The following is a 19440-nucleotide window of genomic DNA, read 5'->3' as shown; positions in this document are numbered from 1 at the left end:
AGCCCCAGTGGTTGACAGAGGACAGACCTAGAGGGAGCTCAAGAATGAATTCTGGGAAGACTAGAGACACATGCTGTTACTGCCAAGGAAATGTTGAGGGGAAGGGGTGTCCTCCCAACACTCACATTTTCCAAACACGTGGTCTTCCTTTTGTATCAACAGATAGGGTAGTGGACAAGGAAAGGGGTTCTTTCCTTGGACGAGCAGATAGAATGGCTGTTCAACTACTTCAAGGAGTGAATCTGAATCACAACAGACTAGTGGTGAATGGAAGTGATTAAATAAGGTTATAGGCTAGAATCTTCCCACCAGTTCACAGACTCTTATTCTTTTATAGCCGCTTCCTGTTGTACTCCAGCAAAAAGAGCCACCATGGCATCCACTCCAGAATGAGACATGGTCAGTGATTGTTGCACAGTGCATCAAGGAGTTTTTTTGACTTAGACCTCAAGGAGGCTGATCTGCACAATCTGATTTGGAAAGCCCATAGACGTTTTTGAGATATGTAGTCCTATGGAAGCATTATCTGTTCCAGGCCCTGCCATTTGGTCTCACTATGATACCATGGGGCATATTTTCAAAGCACTTAGTCTTCCAAAGTTCCATAGGTTTCTATGGAACTTTGGAAGGCTAAGTGCTTTGAAAACATGCCTCTATGTATCTTTTCAAAGGCAATGGTGGTGGTAAAGTTACATATAGGAGTCTTCACCATCCATATCTGGTTGATTGACTGATAATGTTTAAAGTTGGAGGCAGAGAAGCAGCAAGCTACTTCTTAGGTGATGCAGTTGTTTCAGTGCTTGGTTGGGTGAACAGCTTCAAGAATAGCAAGCTAGAGCTCTCTCAGTGCATAGAGTATTTAGGGGAAGACATTCTTGACCAAGGAGAGGGCACTCAAGCTAGTTCAGATATTAGCCCTCTTGGTGAAGGCAGCTCTGTGGGCCTTGGAACTACATGCAGGTCCTAGGTCCATGCTGGCGACAGTAGAGCTGGATTTTGGGCTCAGGTACACATAAGGCTGCCTGGAGTGCTAGTTGGTACAGATGCAGATTTATGAGGCCCATCTTCATTGAAAGCCAAAGGCAAGAGCCAGTGTGATGATGTGGCTAAAAACTTGGAGGTACTCATTTAGACAGTGGTGACGAGAGATACCAGTCTGACAGACCGGGGGGGGGGGGGGTTCTCGGTCATTGCACTCAGTAGTTACAGTGGTGGAAATAAGTATTTGATCCCTTGCTGATTTTGTAAGTTTGCCCACTGACAAAGACATGAGCAGCCCATAATTGAAGGGTAGGTTATTGGTAACAGTGAGAGATAGCACATCACAAATTAAATCCGGAAAATCACATTGTGGAAAGTATATGAATTTATTTGCATTCTGCAGAGGGAAATAAGTATTTGATCCCCCACCAACCAGTAAGAGATCTGGCCCCTACAGACCAGGTAGATGCTCCAAATCAACTCGTTACCTGCATGACAGACAGCTGTCGGCAATGGTCACCTGTATGAAAGACACCTGTCCACAGACTCAGTGAATCAGTCAGACTCTAACCTCTACAAAATGGCCAAGAGCAAGGAGCTGTCTAAGGATGTCAGGGACAAGATCATACACCTGCACAAGGCTGGAATGGGCTACAAAACCATCAGTAAGACGCTGGGCGAGAAGGAGACAACTGTTGGTGCCATAGTAAGAAAATGGAAGAAGTACAAAATGACTGTCAATCGACAAAGATCTGGGGCTCCACGCAAAATCTCACCTCGTGGGGTATCCTTGATCATGAGGAAGGTTAGAAATCAGCCTACAACTACAAGGGGGGAACTTGTCAATGATCTCAAGGCAGCTGGGACCACTGTCACCACGAAAACCATTGGTAACACATTACGACATAACGGATTGCAATCCTGCAGTGCCCGCAAGGTCCCCCTGCTCCGGAAGGCACATGTGACGGCCCGTCTGAAGTTTGCCAGTGAACACCTGGATGATGCCGAGAGTGATTGGGAGAAGGTGCTGTGGTCAGATGAGACAAAAATTGAGCTCTTTGGCATGAACTCAACTCGCCGTGTTTGGAGGAAGAGAAATGCTGCCTATGACCCAAAGAACACCGTCCCCACTGTCAAGCATGGAGGTGGAAATGTTATGTTTTGGGGGTGTTTCTCTGCTAAGGGCACAGGACTACTTCACCGCATCAATGGGAGAATGGATGGGGCCATGTACCGAACAATTCTGAGTGACAACCTCCTTCCCTCCGCCAGGGCCTTAAAAATGGGTCGTGGCTGGGTCTTCCAGCACGACAATGACCCAAAACATACAGCCAAGGCAACAAAGGAGTGGCTCAGGAAGAAGCACATTAGGGTCATGGAGTGGCCTAGCCAGTCACCAGACCTTAATCCCATTGAAAACTTATGGAGGGAGCTGAAGCTGCGAGTTGCCAAGCGACAGCCCAGAACTCTTAATGATTTAGAGATGATCTGCAAAGAGGAGTGGACCAAAATTCCTCCTGACATGTGTGCAAACCTCATCATCAACTACAGAAGACGTCTGACCGCTGTGCTTGCCAACAAGGGTTTTGCCACCAAGTATTAGGTCTTGTTTGCCAGAGGGATTAAATACTTATTTCCCTCTGCAGAATGCAAATAAATTCATATACTTTCCACGATGTGATTTTCCGGATTTAATTTGTGATGTGCTATCTCTCACTGTTACCAATAACCTACCCTTCAATTATGGGCTGCTCATGTCTTTGTCAGTGGGCAAACTTACAAAATCAGCAAGGGATCAAATACTTATTTCCACCACTGTAAATCATCTTGGTTAATCAACTGTTTGGAGGCGAGAGCCATTCGGCATGCACTTCAGACTTTTTGGGGACTAGTTCAAGGCAATGTGGTCAGCTTTTTCTGGAAATGTCAAGGCAGTGGCATACATAAATCATCAAGAGGGTACCAGGAGTGCAGTCATGATCCAAGAGCCGGCACATCTTATTCCCTGGACTGAGGTTCATCACCAAGCATTGTCTGCGGTGCACATTGTGGGCACTTGGAACATTAAAGCAGATTTCCTGAGCAGGCACTGCCTAGATCCAGGGGAGTGAAAGATTTTGCAGGAGACTCTTCCTCTTATCCAAGACAAATGGGATTCTCTGGTTATGGATCTGATGGTGATGCTGCAAAATGTGAATCTTCTATGATTCTTCAGTTGATATAAAGAATGGGGAGCATTGGGACTGGATTCCTAGCTTCTTATTCTGATGTACATTTTCTGAAAGGAGTAGCACATCTTCACCTGTTATTGTATTCTGTCCTACCAGAGTGGAATCTGAATCTAGTCCTTTAAGTGCTCTGCCCTTTGAACTGCTACAAAAGGTGATGCTTGGTGGGGTTTCTGGTGGCTATATCTATGCACATTATCCAACATTGACCTCATTAGAATTCAGTTTTGTGTTTGATTTGATAGAGAAATAGATGTATGCTCATAAATTAAAACTTAACACCAACAAAACAAAATTTCTATGTTTCAACACTAAACTAGAACAGACTCCTAAGTCTATTACTATCAATCAAATTGAATACAAATTCTCAATTGTTAAAATCCTAGGAATTCAAGTTGATAGTTCCATATCTATGGAAACACAAGTCAACAAATGCTTTTTCCTGATGAGAAAGTTGCGTACCATCTGCAAATATTTTGAAATTGAACAATTTGAGCACCTAGTTCATGCTTTGCTGCTATCATATCTCGACTGTTGTAATTCTGTGTTCATAGGTTGTACAAAGGGGGCTATTAAAAAGACTCCAGACCATACAAAATACGGCTGTAAGGCTGATTTTTGGCCTTCCTCCTTTCTATGCCAGACTTCATTGATTACATGTTGAATGAAGAATTATTTTTAAATTAGCTTATTTTCTTTTTAAAACTCTTCAAGGCTTGGTTCCTAGTAGTTTTCTCTATCATTTCCATTTTGCCGCCTCCTTAAGATCAAGACGTAGCAATACTGCCAACTTTTTATCCTTCCCTTCTGTTAAGGGGAAAAAGTCAATTTTTGAGAAATCCTTGGATGTTGGCTACTAGATTATGGAAGGATATTGCTGGATTATGTTCGCTTTCTCATCCTTATCTTCATTTTAGAAAGAAAGTTAAAACTTTGCTTTTTAAGAAATATGTGCTCTAGTTTTTGAGATTATATGTATCTCAACTATTTTAATTCCCAGATGACTGTTCTGGCATCTTGATGGATGTGACTCACTCACAACTAAAAGGTAGTAGTAGTGGGATAATAAGCATAAGTACATAAAGTGTTTCCATACTGGAATAAACTGAAGGTCCATCAAGCCCGGCATCCTGTTTCCAACAGTGGCCAATCCAGGTTACAAGTACCTGGCAAAATCTTAAAAACAGTACAGTACATTTTATGCTGCTTATCCTAGAAATAAGCAGTGGACCAATCTTAATGGCTTATGGACTTTTCTTTTAAGAAGCTATTCAATCCTTTTTTAAACCCTGCTAAGCTAACTGCTTAAAAAATACTACTTTGTAGCTTCATTGTATGCCCCCTAGACCTAGTACTTTTTGGAAAGAGTAAACAAGCGATTCACGTCTACCTATTCCATTCCACTCCCTTCATTATTTTATAGATCTCGAGCTGAACAGCCCTAGTTGCTTTAGCCTTTCCTCCTAGGGAAGTCGTTCCATCCCTTTTATCATTTTCATTGTCCTTTCTAATTCCACTATATCTTTTTTGAGATGCGATGGCCAGAATTGCACACAGCATTTGAGGTGCGGTCACACCATGGAATGATACAAAGGCATTTTAACATCCTCATCTTTGTTTTCTATTCCTTTCCTAATAATACCGAACATTCTATTTGTTTTCTTAGCCACCGCTGCACACTGAGCAGAGGGTTTCAACATATCATCAACAATGACACCTAGATCTCTTTCCTGGTCGGTGACTCCTAATGTGGAAACCTGCATCACGTAACTGTAGTTCGGGTTCCTCTTTCCCACATGCATCACTTTTTGCACTTGCTCACATTAAATGTCATCTACCATTTGGGTGCCCAGTCTTCCAGTCTCTTCTAACTTTTCACAATCCTCTTGCGATTTAACGACTTTGAATAACTTTGTGTCATCAGCAAATTTAATTACCTTACTAGTTATTCCCATCTCTAGATCATTTATAAATATGTTTAAAAAAGCAGCGGTCCTAGCACAGACCCCTGGAGAACACCACTATTTACCTTTCTCCATTGAGAATACTGACCATTTAAGCCTACTCTTTGTTTTCTACCTTTTAACCAGTTTTTGTTCCACAATAGAACACTACCTCCTAACCCATGACTCTCCAGTTTCCTCTGGAGTCTTTTATGGGGTACTTTGTCAAATGCCTTTTGAAAATCCAGATACACAATAACAACTGGCTCACCTTTATCCACATGTTTGTTCACCCCTTCAAAGAAATGTAGATTGGTGTGACAAGATTTCCCTTCTCTAAATCCATGTTGGCTTTGTCTCATTAATCCGTGCTATTGAATATGCTATTTTGTTCTTTCTAATAGTCTCTACCATTTTGCCCAGCGCTGATGTGTGGCTCACCATTCTATAATTTCCTGGATCACCTCTGGAGCCTAAATCGGCGTTACATTGGCCACCCTCCAATTTTCTGGTACCATGCATGATTTTAAAGATAAATTACATATTACTAACAATAGTTCTGCAAGTTCATTTTTCAATTCTATCAGTACTCTGGGATGAATACAATCTGGTCCAGGTGATTTGCTACTCTTCAATTTGTCAAATTCCGCCATTACATCTTCCAGGTTTATAGAGATTTAATTCAGTTTCTTTGACTTGTCAGCATTGAGTACCGTTTCTGGCACTGGTGTCTCTCCCAAATCTTTTTTGATGAAGACCGAAGCAAAGAATTCATTTAATTTCTCCGCTATGGCTTTGTCTTCCCTGAATGTACCTTTTTACCCCTCGGGCATCTAGGTGATTTCTTTTGCTGACTTCTTACTTGATGTTAAATGTTTGACAAAGTGGATATCAGAACTACAAATATAGTACTGTTGAGAGCCTTTCTTACAGTTTATGGAGGCAGATGTTTCACTTCAGATGGCTACTTTTTCTTTTTCTAAAGGTAGTTTGTTTTTTCATCTCACTGCCCCCCTTCTGAAGAGATGAGTGGAGTGGGGTTTTGGTTCACAAACAGAATGAATGTGTGCAAGGCCTTGATCCAGTATCTGAGATTACTAGTGTGTCACCAAGAGCTGGAAGATGTTACCAAAAATCTGACATAGAAAGCTCATACTTCCTCAATACCCTCATGTGCCTTCATGCTAGGAAGAGCAGAGAGCCAGATACTTGAAATTCCCATAACCACTTCTTAATTTAACTTCTCCCCACTCTCAATCATCACTGCTGCCACCAGCCTGGGCTGGAAATATTGCATCCTGTTTCCTTCCCAGTTTATGATCACTGCTGCCAGCCTGGCCCAGAAACGTGTGGTCTTGCTCCCTCCCTTTTGGGCATGATTACTATCCTTGCTGACTGCAGAGGAGGAGAAAATGGACTGAGGTAACACACCTGCTCCTTTCGATGGGTTGATGCCCAGTGGCGTAGCTACGTGGGGCCTGAGGGGGCCGGGGCCCCCGCAGATTCACCCCAGGACCCCCCTCCCGGCGAACCCGCCCCCGCCGCTGCCTACCTTTACTTTTGCTGGCGGGGGATCCCACTCCCCGCCAGCCGACGTCTTCTCAGTACTTCCTGCTCTTCAATTTGTTTGCTGACGTCCTGCACGTAATTGTACGTGCAGGACGTCAGACTCAGAGAACAGTTCTGTTCTCTGAGTCTGACGTCCTGCACGTACAACGTGCAGGACGTCAGCAAACAAATTGAAGAGCGGGGAGCGACTAAGAAGAAGACGTCGGCTGGCGGGGAGTGGGATCCCCCGCCAGCAAAAGTAAAGGTAGGCGGCAGCGGCGGCGGGTTCGCGGCGGGAGGGGGGGGGCGGCAATGTCGGCGGTGGGGGGGGCGGCGCCGGGGGGAGGGCTAAAATGTGCCCCCTCCCCCCGGGCTCTGGACCCCTCTCCCACGGAAGGCTGGCTACGCCCCTGTAGCCATTTAGAGGGCCAAGTAAAGGTGAAGCAACAATGAAAACAACCACAGCATGATGGCTTAAGGAGGTGATTTTTTTTTTAACTTGACATTTTTATTCAGCATAGCAAAAGTAAAACAATGTTAAACATCTGCAGCCATAAGGCTGTCAAGTTTCATAAATAACTCAACTTCAATACGAAACCAGAGTTATACAGATTATCTCCCACCCCCTCCCCTCCCTTCCCTTCACTACATGGCGTAAACCCCTGCATATCTCTAGCAGTAGATTATACGCGCTCTAAGTGTGTCCATTCTGTTGCGTCTGGCTTATATCTCCCATTTCTCCGATCTGTCAATTTCTCCAGGCCTGCTATATGCCGAAGCCTTGCTTTCCAGTCTTGGAGAGTAGGCCCTGCCCGTTGTTTCCAATGTGCAGCAATTTCCAGTTTCGCAGCTGCCAAACAGTCTTTTCAGCCGCCTCTGCCACTTCTGACCTCTTTTATTGTCCCATCCCAACAAGCATAATTTTGGTTCTTGATTTTTTTTTATAGCTTGTGTCTTCTGCTAAACATTATTGACAATGTACCCACCAGACAAGATGTTACTTTTGGAGCAAGGGTCTTGAGATCCTGTCCAGTGTAAAGGGTGCTATGGTATATCCTATTTATTTTGGATTGATCTGGTAGATGAAGAGAGCGATTTCTTACCTGCCAATTTTGTTACCAGACTAGTCCAGAAACCAGTCCTCTTTCTGGTTGTTGGTTACGTTGAAGATACAATTGACAGGAGGTTTGACCTTCAGAATTTTGACTGGTTTTCTTTCTTCGATGAAGGGGTTTTTTTTTCTTTTTTTGAGACTCTGGATCCCCCCAGAGGGTAGAGTGTGGGATGAAAGTCTAGATTTGTTTTGTTACAGAAATGCTGAGTTAAGAGGTGACTGTACAGTGCTCTATATAGGGTAAGGCTCACATTTTATTCTTTGTATCCATTTGCTGGTTGAAGGGCTGGTTGAGAACAATTTTTTCCCTGATTCAATCAAAAATGCTTCAAGTGATGTACAGAAATTTGTGTGAAACAGTAGCTCAGCAATGCCCCATTAATATGATTATTTTCACCACCGGCCAATATATGAAACTGGTCATGTTTTGATTTTGCTTTCTGAAGCAAATGCTATAAAAAAAATCTTCATCACTTCCTGAGTCTGTCTAGTAGACATCTGTACCAGTTAGAAAAGTTATTCAGTGACACAGTAATGTGATATGTTGCATGTTTGGGTCTATCATAGAGCTACAGAGAGGTTTAGATAATATTTTAAGACTCTCATTGTAAAGGACTTTAGCCAGTCTAGCTGTTATGTTAAATTTTAATTAGGTTTATCTGATTAAGTTGGGACTTAGAGTAATTCAAATTACTACAGTATGGGAATCTTAGAATATTCCTTGTTGTGGATTCAGCTGTCTAGGTCAGGTTGCATTAATGAGCCATGCTAGGCTTGAGAAGTGCTGGCTGTGGAGAAATGTCGCCTTCCAACCCACCCACAAGCAGTGATGGGATTACACCAGGAAGGAAACTGAGGCATGACATGATATTTTTACTAAGTGTATGATTTCTGTGTATATCTTTTTGTAGACCAAGGAGAGCTGTTTGTATGGGGGAAGAACCTCCGGGGATGTCTAGGGATTGGTACAAATGATGACCAGTATTTTCCATGGAGGGTAAGAAACTGCATACCTTTATGCTAAAAGTAGTTAACATGTTCAGTTGTAAATGAGTCTCGGCTTGAGCCATGATGTTCCTATGAATCAATTACAGAGACCTAGGCATCATGTTTCTTGAGTATAGAACGTTGCAATGCATATGCCTTTCCCAAGTACATACTGTACCTGAACTATTTGTTTGTGTGCAGAACATACACCTCGTATAGTGAGTAACATCAGCTAGAGCGATAAATCTCAGTAGTTTTCTTCAGAAAGACTGCTTTGTTTTTGATAAATAGATGTTTTTGACCTGCAGAAGGTGCATGAACAGACATTTTGTTATGTACGTTATTTGTAAAGAAGAGGTACAGTCTGGTGGTTGGAGCTATGAACTCCAGATCTAGACAAATCTAAGAATATGTGTTCAAAATGTCTGTTTGTCACATTCCTGTCATCAGCTACTAGTGATGATTATCTTTATTCCCATTGGGAGCTTCCTTGCAACCCAAGTGCCAGAAATATAAGATCAGGTCATCCACTCCAGCAGTTGGCTGCATGCATGTTTCAGAAATATTAACATAAAGAGTGTGGTTGCCATCTTAGTTTAGCTGAATGTATGGGGGGAAAAAAAGTTAAACCAAGAAATGTGGTGGCAGGCCACTAAAAATATATAATCTCTTTTGGGGTTTAACCATTATGTCTATGCAGGTTATAATAATGAGATCCCATCTAATTGGAAAAAAAAGGTATAGAATCTCAAATTTAGACAGTTTATTATTTTGGTCAGTTGAGGTACTTAGGAATTTAAATGCCTTTTTTCTAGACAAAACCATTTCACAGTTTTAAGGCTAGAATCGCTTTCCTACACAGAGAATTTACCTTTCAGACAATCTCTAATCAGCCATTTGGCCTGCTCAATTCAGCCTGTCCTAGCACATAAATCTCTCCCTGTGTGAGTTCTGTATTAGCCTACAAGACATGAATTGACCCCACAATGAAATAATAAACCAACTCTGCCTGTTTCCTCACACTGATATTCTTGTCTTCTACTTACACCTGCCAGTATCTTTCTTCTTAATCAGCTCTTTTGACAATACAACAAAGCCCTGGGTGCCACATCACCTTTCCTGGAATCAATATACTACCATACTGACTGATTGTTATTGCAGCAAGCTGTCCCTTTGAAGATGATCATTTAATCTCAATGTAAGAAAAAAAGAAGTTACTCAGCTTTTACAGCAGTAAGCAGCCACTTTGTGGCTTCCTCAGTTGAGGCTTTTCCATATCCTCCTGATAGATAAGACGCTATCATGTATAAATATAGGAAAAGTACATGTAGAGCGGGTTCCTATTTTATTGCATTTATGTCTTAACTACTGTTTATCAACATAGGATTTGAGATGAAGCAGTAGGACCTGCTGCTTTCCTCAAAATATGCCTTTTCTAGATTGTTGCTTCCATCTTGTGCTTTGTGTGTCTGTAAATATATATATAAAAAAATTTTGTTATAAAAGTTGTGCACTTGTTAATACAGCTATATTTCTCTTCCATCTGCAAAATTATGTATATTAGTCTACTGAACTTAGGAAGAGAGATGGTAATATGTCTCAGTAGGGCGGCAGAGACAATGCTGATATTGGGTATATTTTTGTCTTCGTTGAGAATGTAGTTTATGGATGCGTGCCTTTCTGCCCCTCCCTTCCCCTCTTCCTTACCTCCCTCACATTTACTTCCTCAACATCCTACCTCCTTGTATTCCTCCCTTGCCCTCCATTCCCCAGTTCCTCTTCCCATTGGCCAGCAGTACCTATCTTTTTCACAGCTTTAGATTTTCAACGTGTTCAGGGCCATGGATTTGGCTTTTCTTATTTTCTTCTTGTCGAGTTTGGGTTCCTGAAAATTTAATATACACACGGTTTTCTCCCCCACTTCCACCGTGCCCCAAGAATGACTGAGTGGCTAAATATAGTCACCTATGGGCAGATGATCAAAAGCCCTGTGCTGTTCAAACAGCGCTCTAAAAATAGTGCTGGAACAGCGCAGGGCTTTTACCGCAACTATGATAAGAGATAATTGCATTCAAATTTAAGCACACAATTCTCTCTGATCGGGTAGAAGTGCGGTAGGATTGTGCCTGAGCATGCGCTCATCCACAATCCTCCCCCACTTGTTTGACAGGTCTGGGCTTTTGACAGCCCAGACCTGTCAAACACGGGCTGGAGGTCCATGGGACCACCAGACCCCAACTACCCCTACCCCGAGCAAGGCAAAATGGGGGCTGGAAGTCCGGCGGGTCTCCACCATCCCCTGCATTGGTAAGAGGTCCCTGGTGGCCCAGTGGGCCGTGGTCAATTCCCTCACCCCCCCTACCTTAGGTTAGAAGAGGGAGATGGCCTCCCTCCTCTTCCTTCGGCTTTGCTTGCAAAATGGCGGCGCCCAGCCCTGCCCAAGGTATCCTGGGATGCACTGGGTGGGGCTTCATGGTTCCTTCTTCCTGCTGCATTCCGTCTTTATGAAAAAAAGGAAGTTACTTCATAGGAGGCAGGATGCGCCATTCAGTGACTCCAGGCAAGTGGAGGACCAGAGTGAGGGGGAGTTTGGAAGGGAGGGAAAGACATTGAATCTCATGTGGGCTGCAGGGGCCGTGCCCGGTGGAATCTTGCTCCCCCTCAGCAGCCTTGCCTTTATCAAGGAACCCTATACATTGAAACAGAACAGGTTCACTGGTTCTCTGTCACTTACGTTAAATTTTGCTTATTTGCCTAATTCACATAAGGTTCCCAAACACTACAGATGTGTTTCATCTTATGTGCTATTGCAGTCGTTTTAACCATATTTATAGTACATACTTCAATTTACCCAACACTCTCTCAAAAGGTAAGTGCATCCATTTGCTTCTAACCTTCAGCTACTGTCATATAAGCTATAGTGACCACATTACCTGATCAATAAAACCTTTTCTCTTTCCATCTTGGGCACTGGCCATTTTAACAACAACCCCCATTTGCTTATCCACCTTTTACCCTAAATACCAAAGGTGCTGTACGTGATATGGGTAAGAGGCTGACATGTATCAACCAGGAGAGGGGACCTTGGGGCGATAGTGTCTGAGGATCCTGGTCACTATCCTGAGGGGAGGAAGGTAAGAAAATAAACAGCTCAGAGGAAGGGAGAAAAGGAAAATTTAGGGGTGCTGTGGCACCTGTAGCTCTCTTCATTTTGACACCAATGGACTATATTTTTGTTAAAATAAAAAAAATCTGACCATCACAGTATTGCTTAAAGTAGGTGCTCGGAAAAAGACTGGACTAGGAACTGACAGTGTTTTTGATCAAAGGATATTCCAGAATTTATTTAACATTATTAACTTCTCAAGTCATCTCTCTTCTTGGGTTGTGCCGCTTCAAAGTGACTAAAAGCTAGGTTTAGCAAGGCACAATGCTCAGCTTGGGAGTCCTCATTTGCGTGATTGATTTTTATTTATTTGTACTGACATTTATATCCCACATTTTCCCAAACAGAGTTCAGGTTCAATATGACTTACCATTCCAGACAATTTAGTACATACATATTATAGTTATAAATCTTCTGGTAAAGGAAAAATGTTGAGTAAATCTATATGTAGCCATATAAAACTTATTAAAAATTAGCTTATGAATTATTTTACAAGTTGTATTGTACAACAAATATCAAATTATAAGCAGTTATACAGGATAAAGGTTGAAATAACATTTTAGAGAGGCACCGTGAGGGGGCTGCGCTCCTGCCCCCAGTGACCCTGCTGGACCACCAGGGCTGCAGGTAGACTCGGGGGGAGGGCCTACTTACATGGCTAGGGGGGGGGGCGGGGGTCATCTGAGCAGGTGACGCAGGCTGGGGAAGGAAGGGCGATAGGGGGCTTGGGGGCTTTTTTTTTTTTTTTTTAACACAAAAAAAGTTATGCGGGCCCAGCCTTGAATGTCAGGGGATACTTTAGCCAACAATGATCAGCGTTTTATAAAACACTGACTGCCGCTGGCTGAACATCAGGGGATTTCTTTATCACTAGAGATATTTGCAGATCAAAAGAAAGGTGTTGATCAATTTTGTTATAGAGAAAGTGAAGTTACTTATCTGTAACAGGATAATTCAGCTACACAAATCTTGCCCACTTTCTCAAATAGTTGAAGGTAGCGATATAGAAGACTGAGGTGTTCTGTATGGCTGTCAGCAGGGCAAGAATGCACACACATGTTCAGAACAATCAGTGTTAGTTTCTGCTATATCTAGCAATTAGTTTTGCTTTTTCTGCCCTAATCATCCTACAGTCCATTCAGAAGGTCATTGTTTTTTCAATAGTTTCTTTTATACTAGATAGGTGCGGACTGGAACATGATGCTGCAGGTTTATTATTTTATTTATTTATTTATTGCATTTGTATCCCAAATTTTCCCACCATATGGCAGGTGCAATGTGGCTTACATATTGCTAAAAAGGCAGTTACATTTAGATTTGTAGAAGTCTAGTACATAATACAGAAGTACAATAAACATTTAGGTTGATATATTAGCATATTGTGAGACAGGTTAATATTATTGTTTTCCATTTCTGAACATTTCATGATGTATGGTGGTGTGGGATTAGGCAGATCCATGGGGGAAAGACTTCTTGAAAAGATGTGTTTTCAGTTTTTTTCTGAATTGTAGGTAGTTTTCTGTGAGTTTCAGGTCTTTGGGTAGTGAGTTCAAAATACATATATTGAGGCCTGTTTTTAACCTAGTTTGTTGGGACCCTAAGAATTCTACAGTAATAACCTTAGAAACAATATAAACAGTGTAAATATCAACAGGCTTTATTAGTTGTATCCAAGTATTTGATGTAATTTGGACTGTTTATATGTTGTGTTTTCCAGGTGACTGTGCCAGGGCATGTGATAGATGTGGCATGCGGTGTAGACCATACAGTGGCTTTAGTAAAATCTTTTATATGACAACATTTATTTGAAGAAAGGAGCCAGAATGACCTCTTGAGCAGAGAAGCTCTTGGCTTTGATGGTTATGGTCCCTCCCATTCATTGGATGTCTACTGCCATCTGTTGGAAAAGAGTTCAGTGAAAGAAAGAACTCGGTTTAGTTGCCAGTTCAGGTCATTTTGACTAGTCGGACAACATGGCAGTCTGGGATCTTGGAAAACATTGTCTGTTCATAGTAGAACAATGACTGTTAAGCTGAACATGTCTATTACTATAAGCCAGTATGACGCCTTAAAGAGAATATCCTACCCCCACTCAAGTGCTAAGGGAGGATAGACATGTGGAAACTTGAACAAATGCAGCGAGTGTGGAAAGCTCTGCGGGTGGTATGAGAGGAAGAGATAAGGTAGCTGTTTATCTTTTTGCAAAATTAAATCTGACCTTAGTCACAAAATATTTATTCAGTTTAAGAGAGTGTTCTATAAATCTGTGTTGATTGTATTTAAATGAAAAATAATGTAACTGAAAAGCTGAAGCAATGTTTTATATTAAAATATAATTTATAATTATTAGAGGCCCTTGAATAAGTGTCAAATCATGCTTTTTTTTCATGAAATAAAGCCATATATCATGATGTTAGATTCTGTCTTTGCAAATTGTTTTTTTTGAGTGCCTGACAGTTATGTATATTCCAATAACTGTCTTAACATCAGATCAGGCACTCAAAATGTTTTAGTAACCATATTTGAAGAGCCCAAAGTGGTCTTGAAAGCTCGTGTACCCTATCATTCACTTTGGCCCCATTAAGTTGCAACATGCAAAATATCTGAAATATAAAATCAATTTCTGGCTACTTTTTGTCCATAATGGCACATTGGTACTTTAATTTCCCTAGAGATTCAACAAGGTAGATGGACAATAATGCCACGTTTGCATGTTCCATGTGATGGCGTATACCATACTGTTATGGATCTGATAAATCTGATCATTTATATGGAAAATTACTGTGAACTGAGGCCACTCAATTACAGTAGATATTTTTGTACAGAACTATAGTATTTAAGAGTTTTATGTGCAAGACTCAGGGGAAATAGGCCAGAACATCACTATTGATCCTGTGTAGGTATCTTGTACTCTTAACTTTCTATTTTTAAAGTAGCAGGTCTAATTGGTGCTTGCATTTCTGTTATATTTCTAATAGTCATGTAGATCATTCTTTTACACAATGTAAGAACATTTATTTATTTGTTACATTTGCATCCCACATTTTCCCACCAATTTGTAGGCTCAATGTGGCTTACCTAGGTACCGGAGAGGCCTTTGCAGGCTCCGGTGTGAACAAATACAGGATGATGTTGTGGTAAGATCAAGTTCATGTGGCACAGCCACATTAGGGAATTGGAGAAACTACATCCACTATACTAAGATATATTTGTCATGGATACAATGCCATTGGCGATCTTCCCATTATCAAAGGAATCTGCATCTTCCTTCCTTTTTTTTTTCTGAATTTATGCTAGCTGCCCCGTCCCTTTAATTTACTAAATTTGCTGGGGCTAGGTGAAAAAAAAAAAGCCCTGAGGTCTTTAATATCCCTCAGGAATGTAAGTCATTTAAATACCTTTATAGAATTGTGCAAAAAAAAGGTAAAATCTGGAGAGCTTTTTATACCAATTCCATAGTTCGGGAAACAAGTTTCTAGATCTAGAGGCTCTAATGGTAGAAGGCAGCTTAGACAAAATCCAGTTTTTCTCAACATGTATACACTGTGCCCCTAGCCTTTAACTCATGCTCTCTCCTCATGGCTCTACTACTACTACTACTACTATTTAGCATTTCTATAGCGCTACAAGGCTTACGCAGCGCTGCACAAACATAGAAGAAAGACAGTCCCTGCTCAAAGAGCTTACAATCTAATAGACAAAAAATAAAGTAATCAAATCAATTAATGTGTACAGGAAGGAGGAGAGGAGCGTAGGTGGAGGCGAGTGGTTACAAGTGGTTACGAGTCAAAACCAATGTTAAAGAGGTGGGCTTTCAGTCAAGATTTAAAGGTGGCCAAGGATGGGGCAAGACGTAGGGGCTCAGGAAGTTTATTCCAGGCGTAGGGTGCAGCAAGACAGAAGGCGCGAAGTCTGGAGTTGGCAGTAGTGGAGAAGGGAACAGATAAGAAGGATTTATCCATGGAGCGGAGTGCACGGGAAGGGGTGTAGGGAAGGACAAGTGTGGAGAGATACTGGGGAGCAGCAGAGTGAGTACATTTATAGGTTAGTAGAAGAAGTTTGAACAGGATGCGAAAACGGATAGGGAGCCAGTGAAGCGACTTGAGGAGAGGGGTAGTATGAGTAAAGCGACCCTGGCGGAAGACGAGACGGGCAGCAGAGTTTTGAACCGATTGGAGAGGAGAGAGGTGACTAAGTAGGAGGCCAGCAAGAAGCAGATTGCAGTAGTCTAAACGAGAGGTGACAAGGGTGTGGATGAGGGTTTTGGTAGAGTGCTCAGAAAGAAAGGGGTGGATTTTACTGATGTTGTAAAGAAAGAAACGACAGGTCTTGGCGGTCTGCTGGATATGAGCAGAGAAGGAGAGAGAAGAGTCAAAGATGACCCTAAGGTTTCGAGCTGAGGAGACAGGGAGAATGAGAGAGCCATCAACAGAAATAGAAAACGGAGGGAGTGGGGAGGTGGGTTTGGGGGGAAAAATGAGAAGCTCTGTTTTGGTCATATTTAATTTCAGGTGGCGTAGAGACATCCAGACAGCAATGTCAGACAAGCACGCTGAAACTTTGGTTTGGATGCAAGGTGAGATATCAGGGGTAGAAAGGTAGATTTGGGAGTCATCAGCATAGTGATGGTAGGAAAAGCCATGGGATGAGATTAATGAACCAAGGGAAGAAGTGTAGATAGAAAAGAGGAGGGGACCAAGAACAGAACCCTGAGGTACGCCGACAGGCAGAGGGATAGAAGTAGAAGAGGATCCACCAGAGTGAACACTAAAGGTGCGGAGGGAGAGGTAGGAAGAGAACCAGGAAAGGACAGAGCCCTGGAATCCAAGTGAGGACAGGGTATCGAGAAATATGCTGTGATTGACAGTGTCAAAAGCAGCGGAAAGATCAAGAAGAATGAAGATGGAATATTGACCTCTGGATTTAGCCAGTAATAGGTCATGGAGACTTTAGTAAGCGCAGTTTTGGTTGAGTGGAGAGGGCGAAAACCAGATTGTAGTGGGTCAAGAATAGCATATGAGGAGAGAAAATCAAGGCAGCGGTGGTGAACAGCATGCTCAAGTAATTTGGAGAGAAAAGGGAGGAGGGCGATGGGTCGGTAATTAGAGGGACAAGTAGGGTCGAGTGAAGGCTTCTTAAGGAGAGGTGTGACCACAGCATGTTTAAAGGCAGTAGAGACAGTTGCAGTGGAAAGTGAGAGGTTGAGAATGTGACAGATAAAAGGAATAAGAGCAGGTGAGATGGCATTAAGAAGGTGGGTGGGAATTGGATCAGAGGAACAGGTGGTACATTTTGAGGAAGAAAGGAGAAGTGTAGTTTCCTCTATAGTAACTTCAGGAAAGGAGGAAAAGGAATGAGGGGAAGGAGAGAGAGGGGAACGGACTAGTGGAGGGAGAGGTGGCGAGGTAGAGAATTCAAGGTTTATCTTTTGAACCTTGTCGTGAAAGAATTCAGCAAGGGTCTGAGGAGATAATGAAGGGGGGAGTTGGGGGAGGGGGCACCTTGAGGAGAGAGTTCAATGTGGTGAAGAGAAGTCGAGGGTTAGAGCCAAGAGAGTTGGTCAGTTGGATATAATAATCCTGTTTGGCGTGTAAAAGAGCAGATTGGAAGGAGGTCAGCATGAACTTAAAGTGTAAGAAATCAGCAAGGGCCCGAGATTTCCACCAGAGGCGTTCGGCGGAGCGGATACAGGAACGTAGGTAGCGGATATTAGAAGTCAGCCAAGGTTGGGGTTTTGTACGCCTTACAGGGCGGGTCATCAAAGGTGCAAGTGTGTCTAAGGCAGAGGATAGAGTATTGTAAGAAGAAACAGCCTCGTTGACAGACGTTGGTGGTGCCACAGTAGAGAGGAGGTTTGAAACATGGGAGGATAGAGATGAAGGGTCAATATCGTGAAGATTCCTAGATAAATTAGATAAGATAGGATGGGACTGGGAGGGAGGAGATTTAAGTGTGAAAGTTATAAGATGGTGATCAGAGGAGGGAAGATCAGAGGCAAGGAAACTAGAGGGTGAACAGATGGAGGAGAAGATGAGATCAAGACAGTGACCATTTTGATGAGTGGGGGAGGTGGAGCATAGTTGGAGATTAAAGGAGGATGTTAAAGCGAGTAACTTGGAAATATAAGAGTTGGAAGGATCATTAGCAGTAATATTAAAGTCACCAAGGATGAGAGAGGGGGAGGAAGGATCATGGAAGAAGGCAAGCCAGGCATCAAAGTCATTGAGAGAGGATGAAAGGGACTCAGCCCTTCCCTCATATCTTCCCCCATATCGTCTACTGCTGTTCTCAGCTCTTCTGTCATGCGGTAGCCTCTACGCTCTTCTTCTCTTACCCTGGCTCCAACTGTTATCTTGTGCAATGTGGTGCCTGAAGCATCTCTGAACTCTCTTAATGTCTTTCTGCTGCTCCAAGCCCTTCCACCACTTGCTCTCCATTCCTCTCTTGCAGCCCTGCAGTGAGCCCAAGGCCTGCTGAAGCCCTTCCTCTGCCCTGAATCTCTGGCCGCTGACTTGGGCTGTTTTATGTCCAAAGATGTTGACCAGTGCTGCACTGCAGCCATGGAGGAATCCGTCTTTAGGATCCCTAAGCTTCAGTATCAACATTATGCCATCAGTGCTCGTGTCAGCAGTAAGCTGTAGGGAGGGCAGGCGCAGGCACGTGTATATCTTAAGAAGGCCATGGTGGTAAGAGTGTGAGGGGAGTACAGGTGTCTGACAGCCATACTGGTGAAGGTGTCCTGGAGGTTACTGTGGCATGACAGGTCATGTCATGCCAGGCAGAATTGGTTGTGGTTGGAGAAGCAGGCTGTTCACTAGCAGCTGAAGTTTATGTTGGAGGCAGGCTACAGCCAACACTATCTTAATAGATCTGGGCAGTTGGGAGACAAGATGTGAGATCAGGAGACTCTCTTGCAGCAGTGAACACAAGCAGAGGCTGCAGGCAGAAAGATAGGCTGTTCAGGTGTGATGACTAAACGTGGACAGTACATGCCAGTAGCAGATAGCTCACAGCAGATCTGCTGCCTCTGCATACCAGCTGCTTACATTTGCAGATTCATATGCAGACTGAGGAGAGTTGGGCTGATTGTGGCAATTCTGAGCATGCGCTGGCTGCTAGCTTAAATTGGAGGACAATTAGGGACAAGCTTGCAACTTTAATAAGGAATGCATGGTAACCTTATTCAGGGCTCTAAGTGCTATATAGGCATACAGGTCTACCTAGAGTAGGAACCTGGTCCTTTTTCACTGGGTGGGACCCCTCTATAACTGTTGAGATGACTAAATTAGAAGTTTCTACTATCAAGATTTCATGATCGTGTTGGACCTACATCCCTGAAGGTCCGTTTGATGGGACGTCTTAGGACCTGTGGACCCAGAAATAGGCAAATTTTGATGATCTGCCATCCACAGAGTCCTTTTTCTGAGACAGATACTAGGCACAATCGCGCTACAGAGTCAAAAAGGTTTCTGG

The 19440-nt window shown here is 42.8% G+C and overlaps 1 protein-coding gene across 2 annotated transcripts in view; it reads left to right on the top strand.

Moving 5' to 3' along the window:
- Positions 1–14360, top strand: part of RCC1L (RCC1 like) — a 73057-nt gene extending 58697 nt beyond the window's left edge. For both annotated transcript variants that reach the window (XM_030222461.1, XM_030222460.1), the window contains 2 exons: positions 8726–8811; positions 13685–14360. In XM_030222461.1, coding sequence (XP_030078321.1) covers positions 8726–8811; positions 13685–13762 — 164 coding nt within the window. In that variant the 3' untranslated portion in view covers positions 13763–14360. The remainder of the gene's footprint in view (positions 1–8725; positions 8812–13684) is intronic.
- The last annotated feature ends 5080 nt before the right edge of the window (positions 14361–19440 follow it).

The sequence above is a fragment of the Microcaecilia unicolor genome, chromosome 13 (genome assembly GCF_901765095.1).
Source record: "Microcaecilia unicolor chromosome 13, aMicUni1.1, whole genome shotgun sequence".
NCBI lineage: Eukaryota > Metazoa > Chordata > Amphibia > Gymnophiona > Siphonopidae > Microcaecilia > Microcaecilia unicolor.
This window is presented reverse-complemented; position numbering and strand designations above follow the sequence as displayed.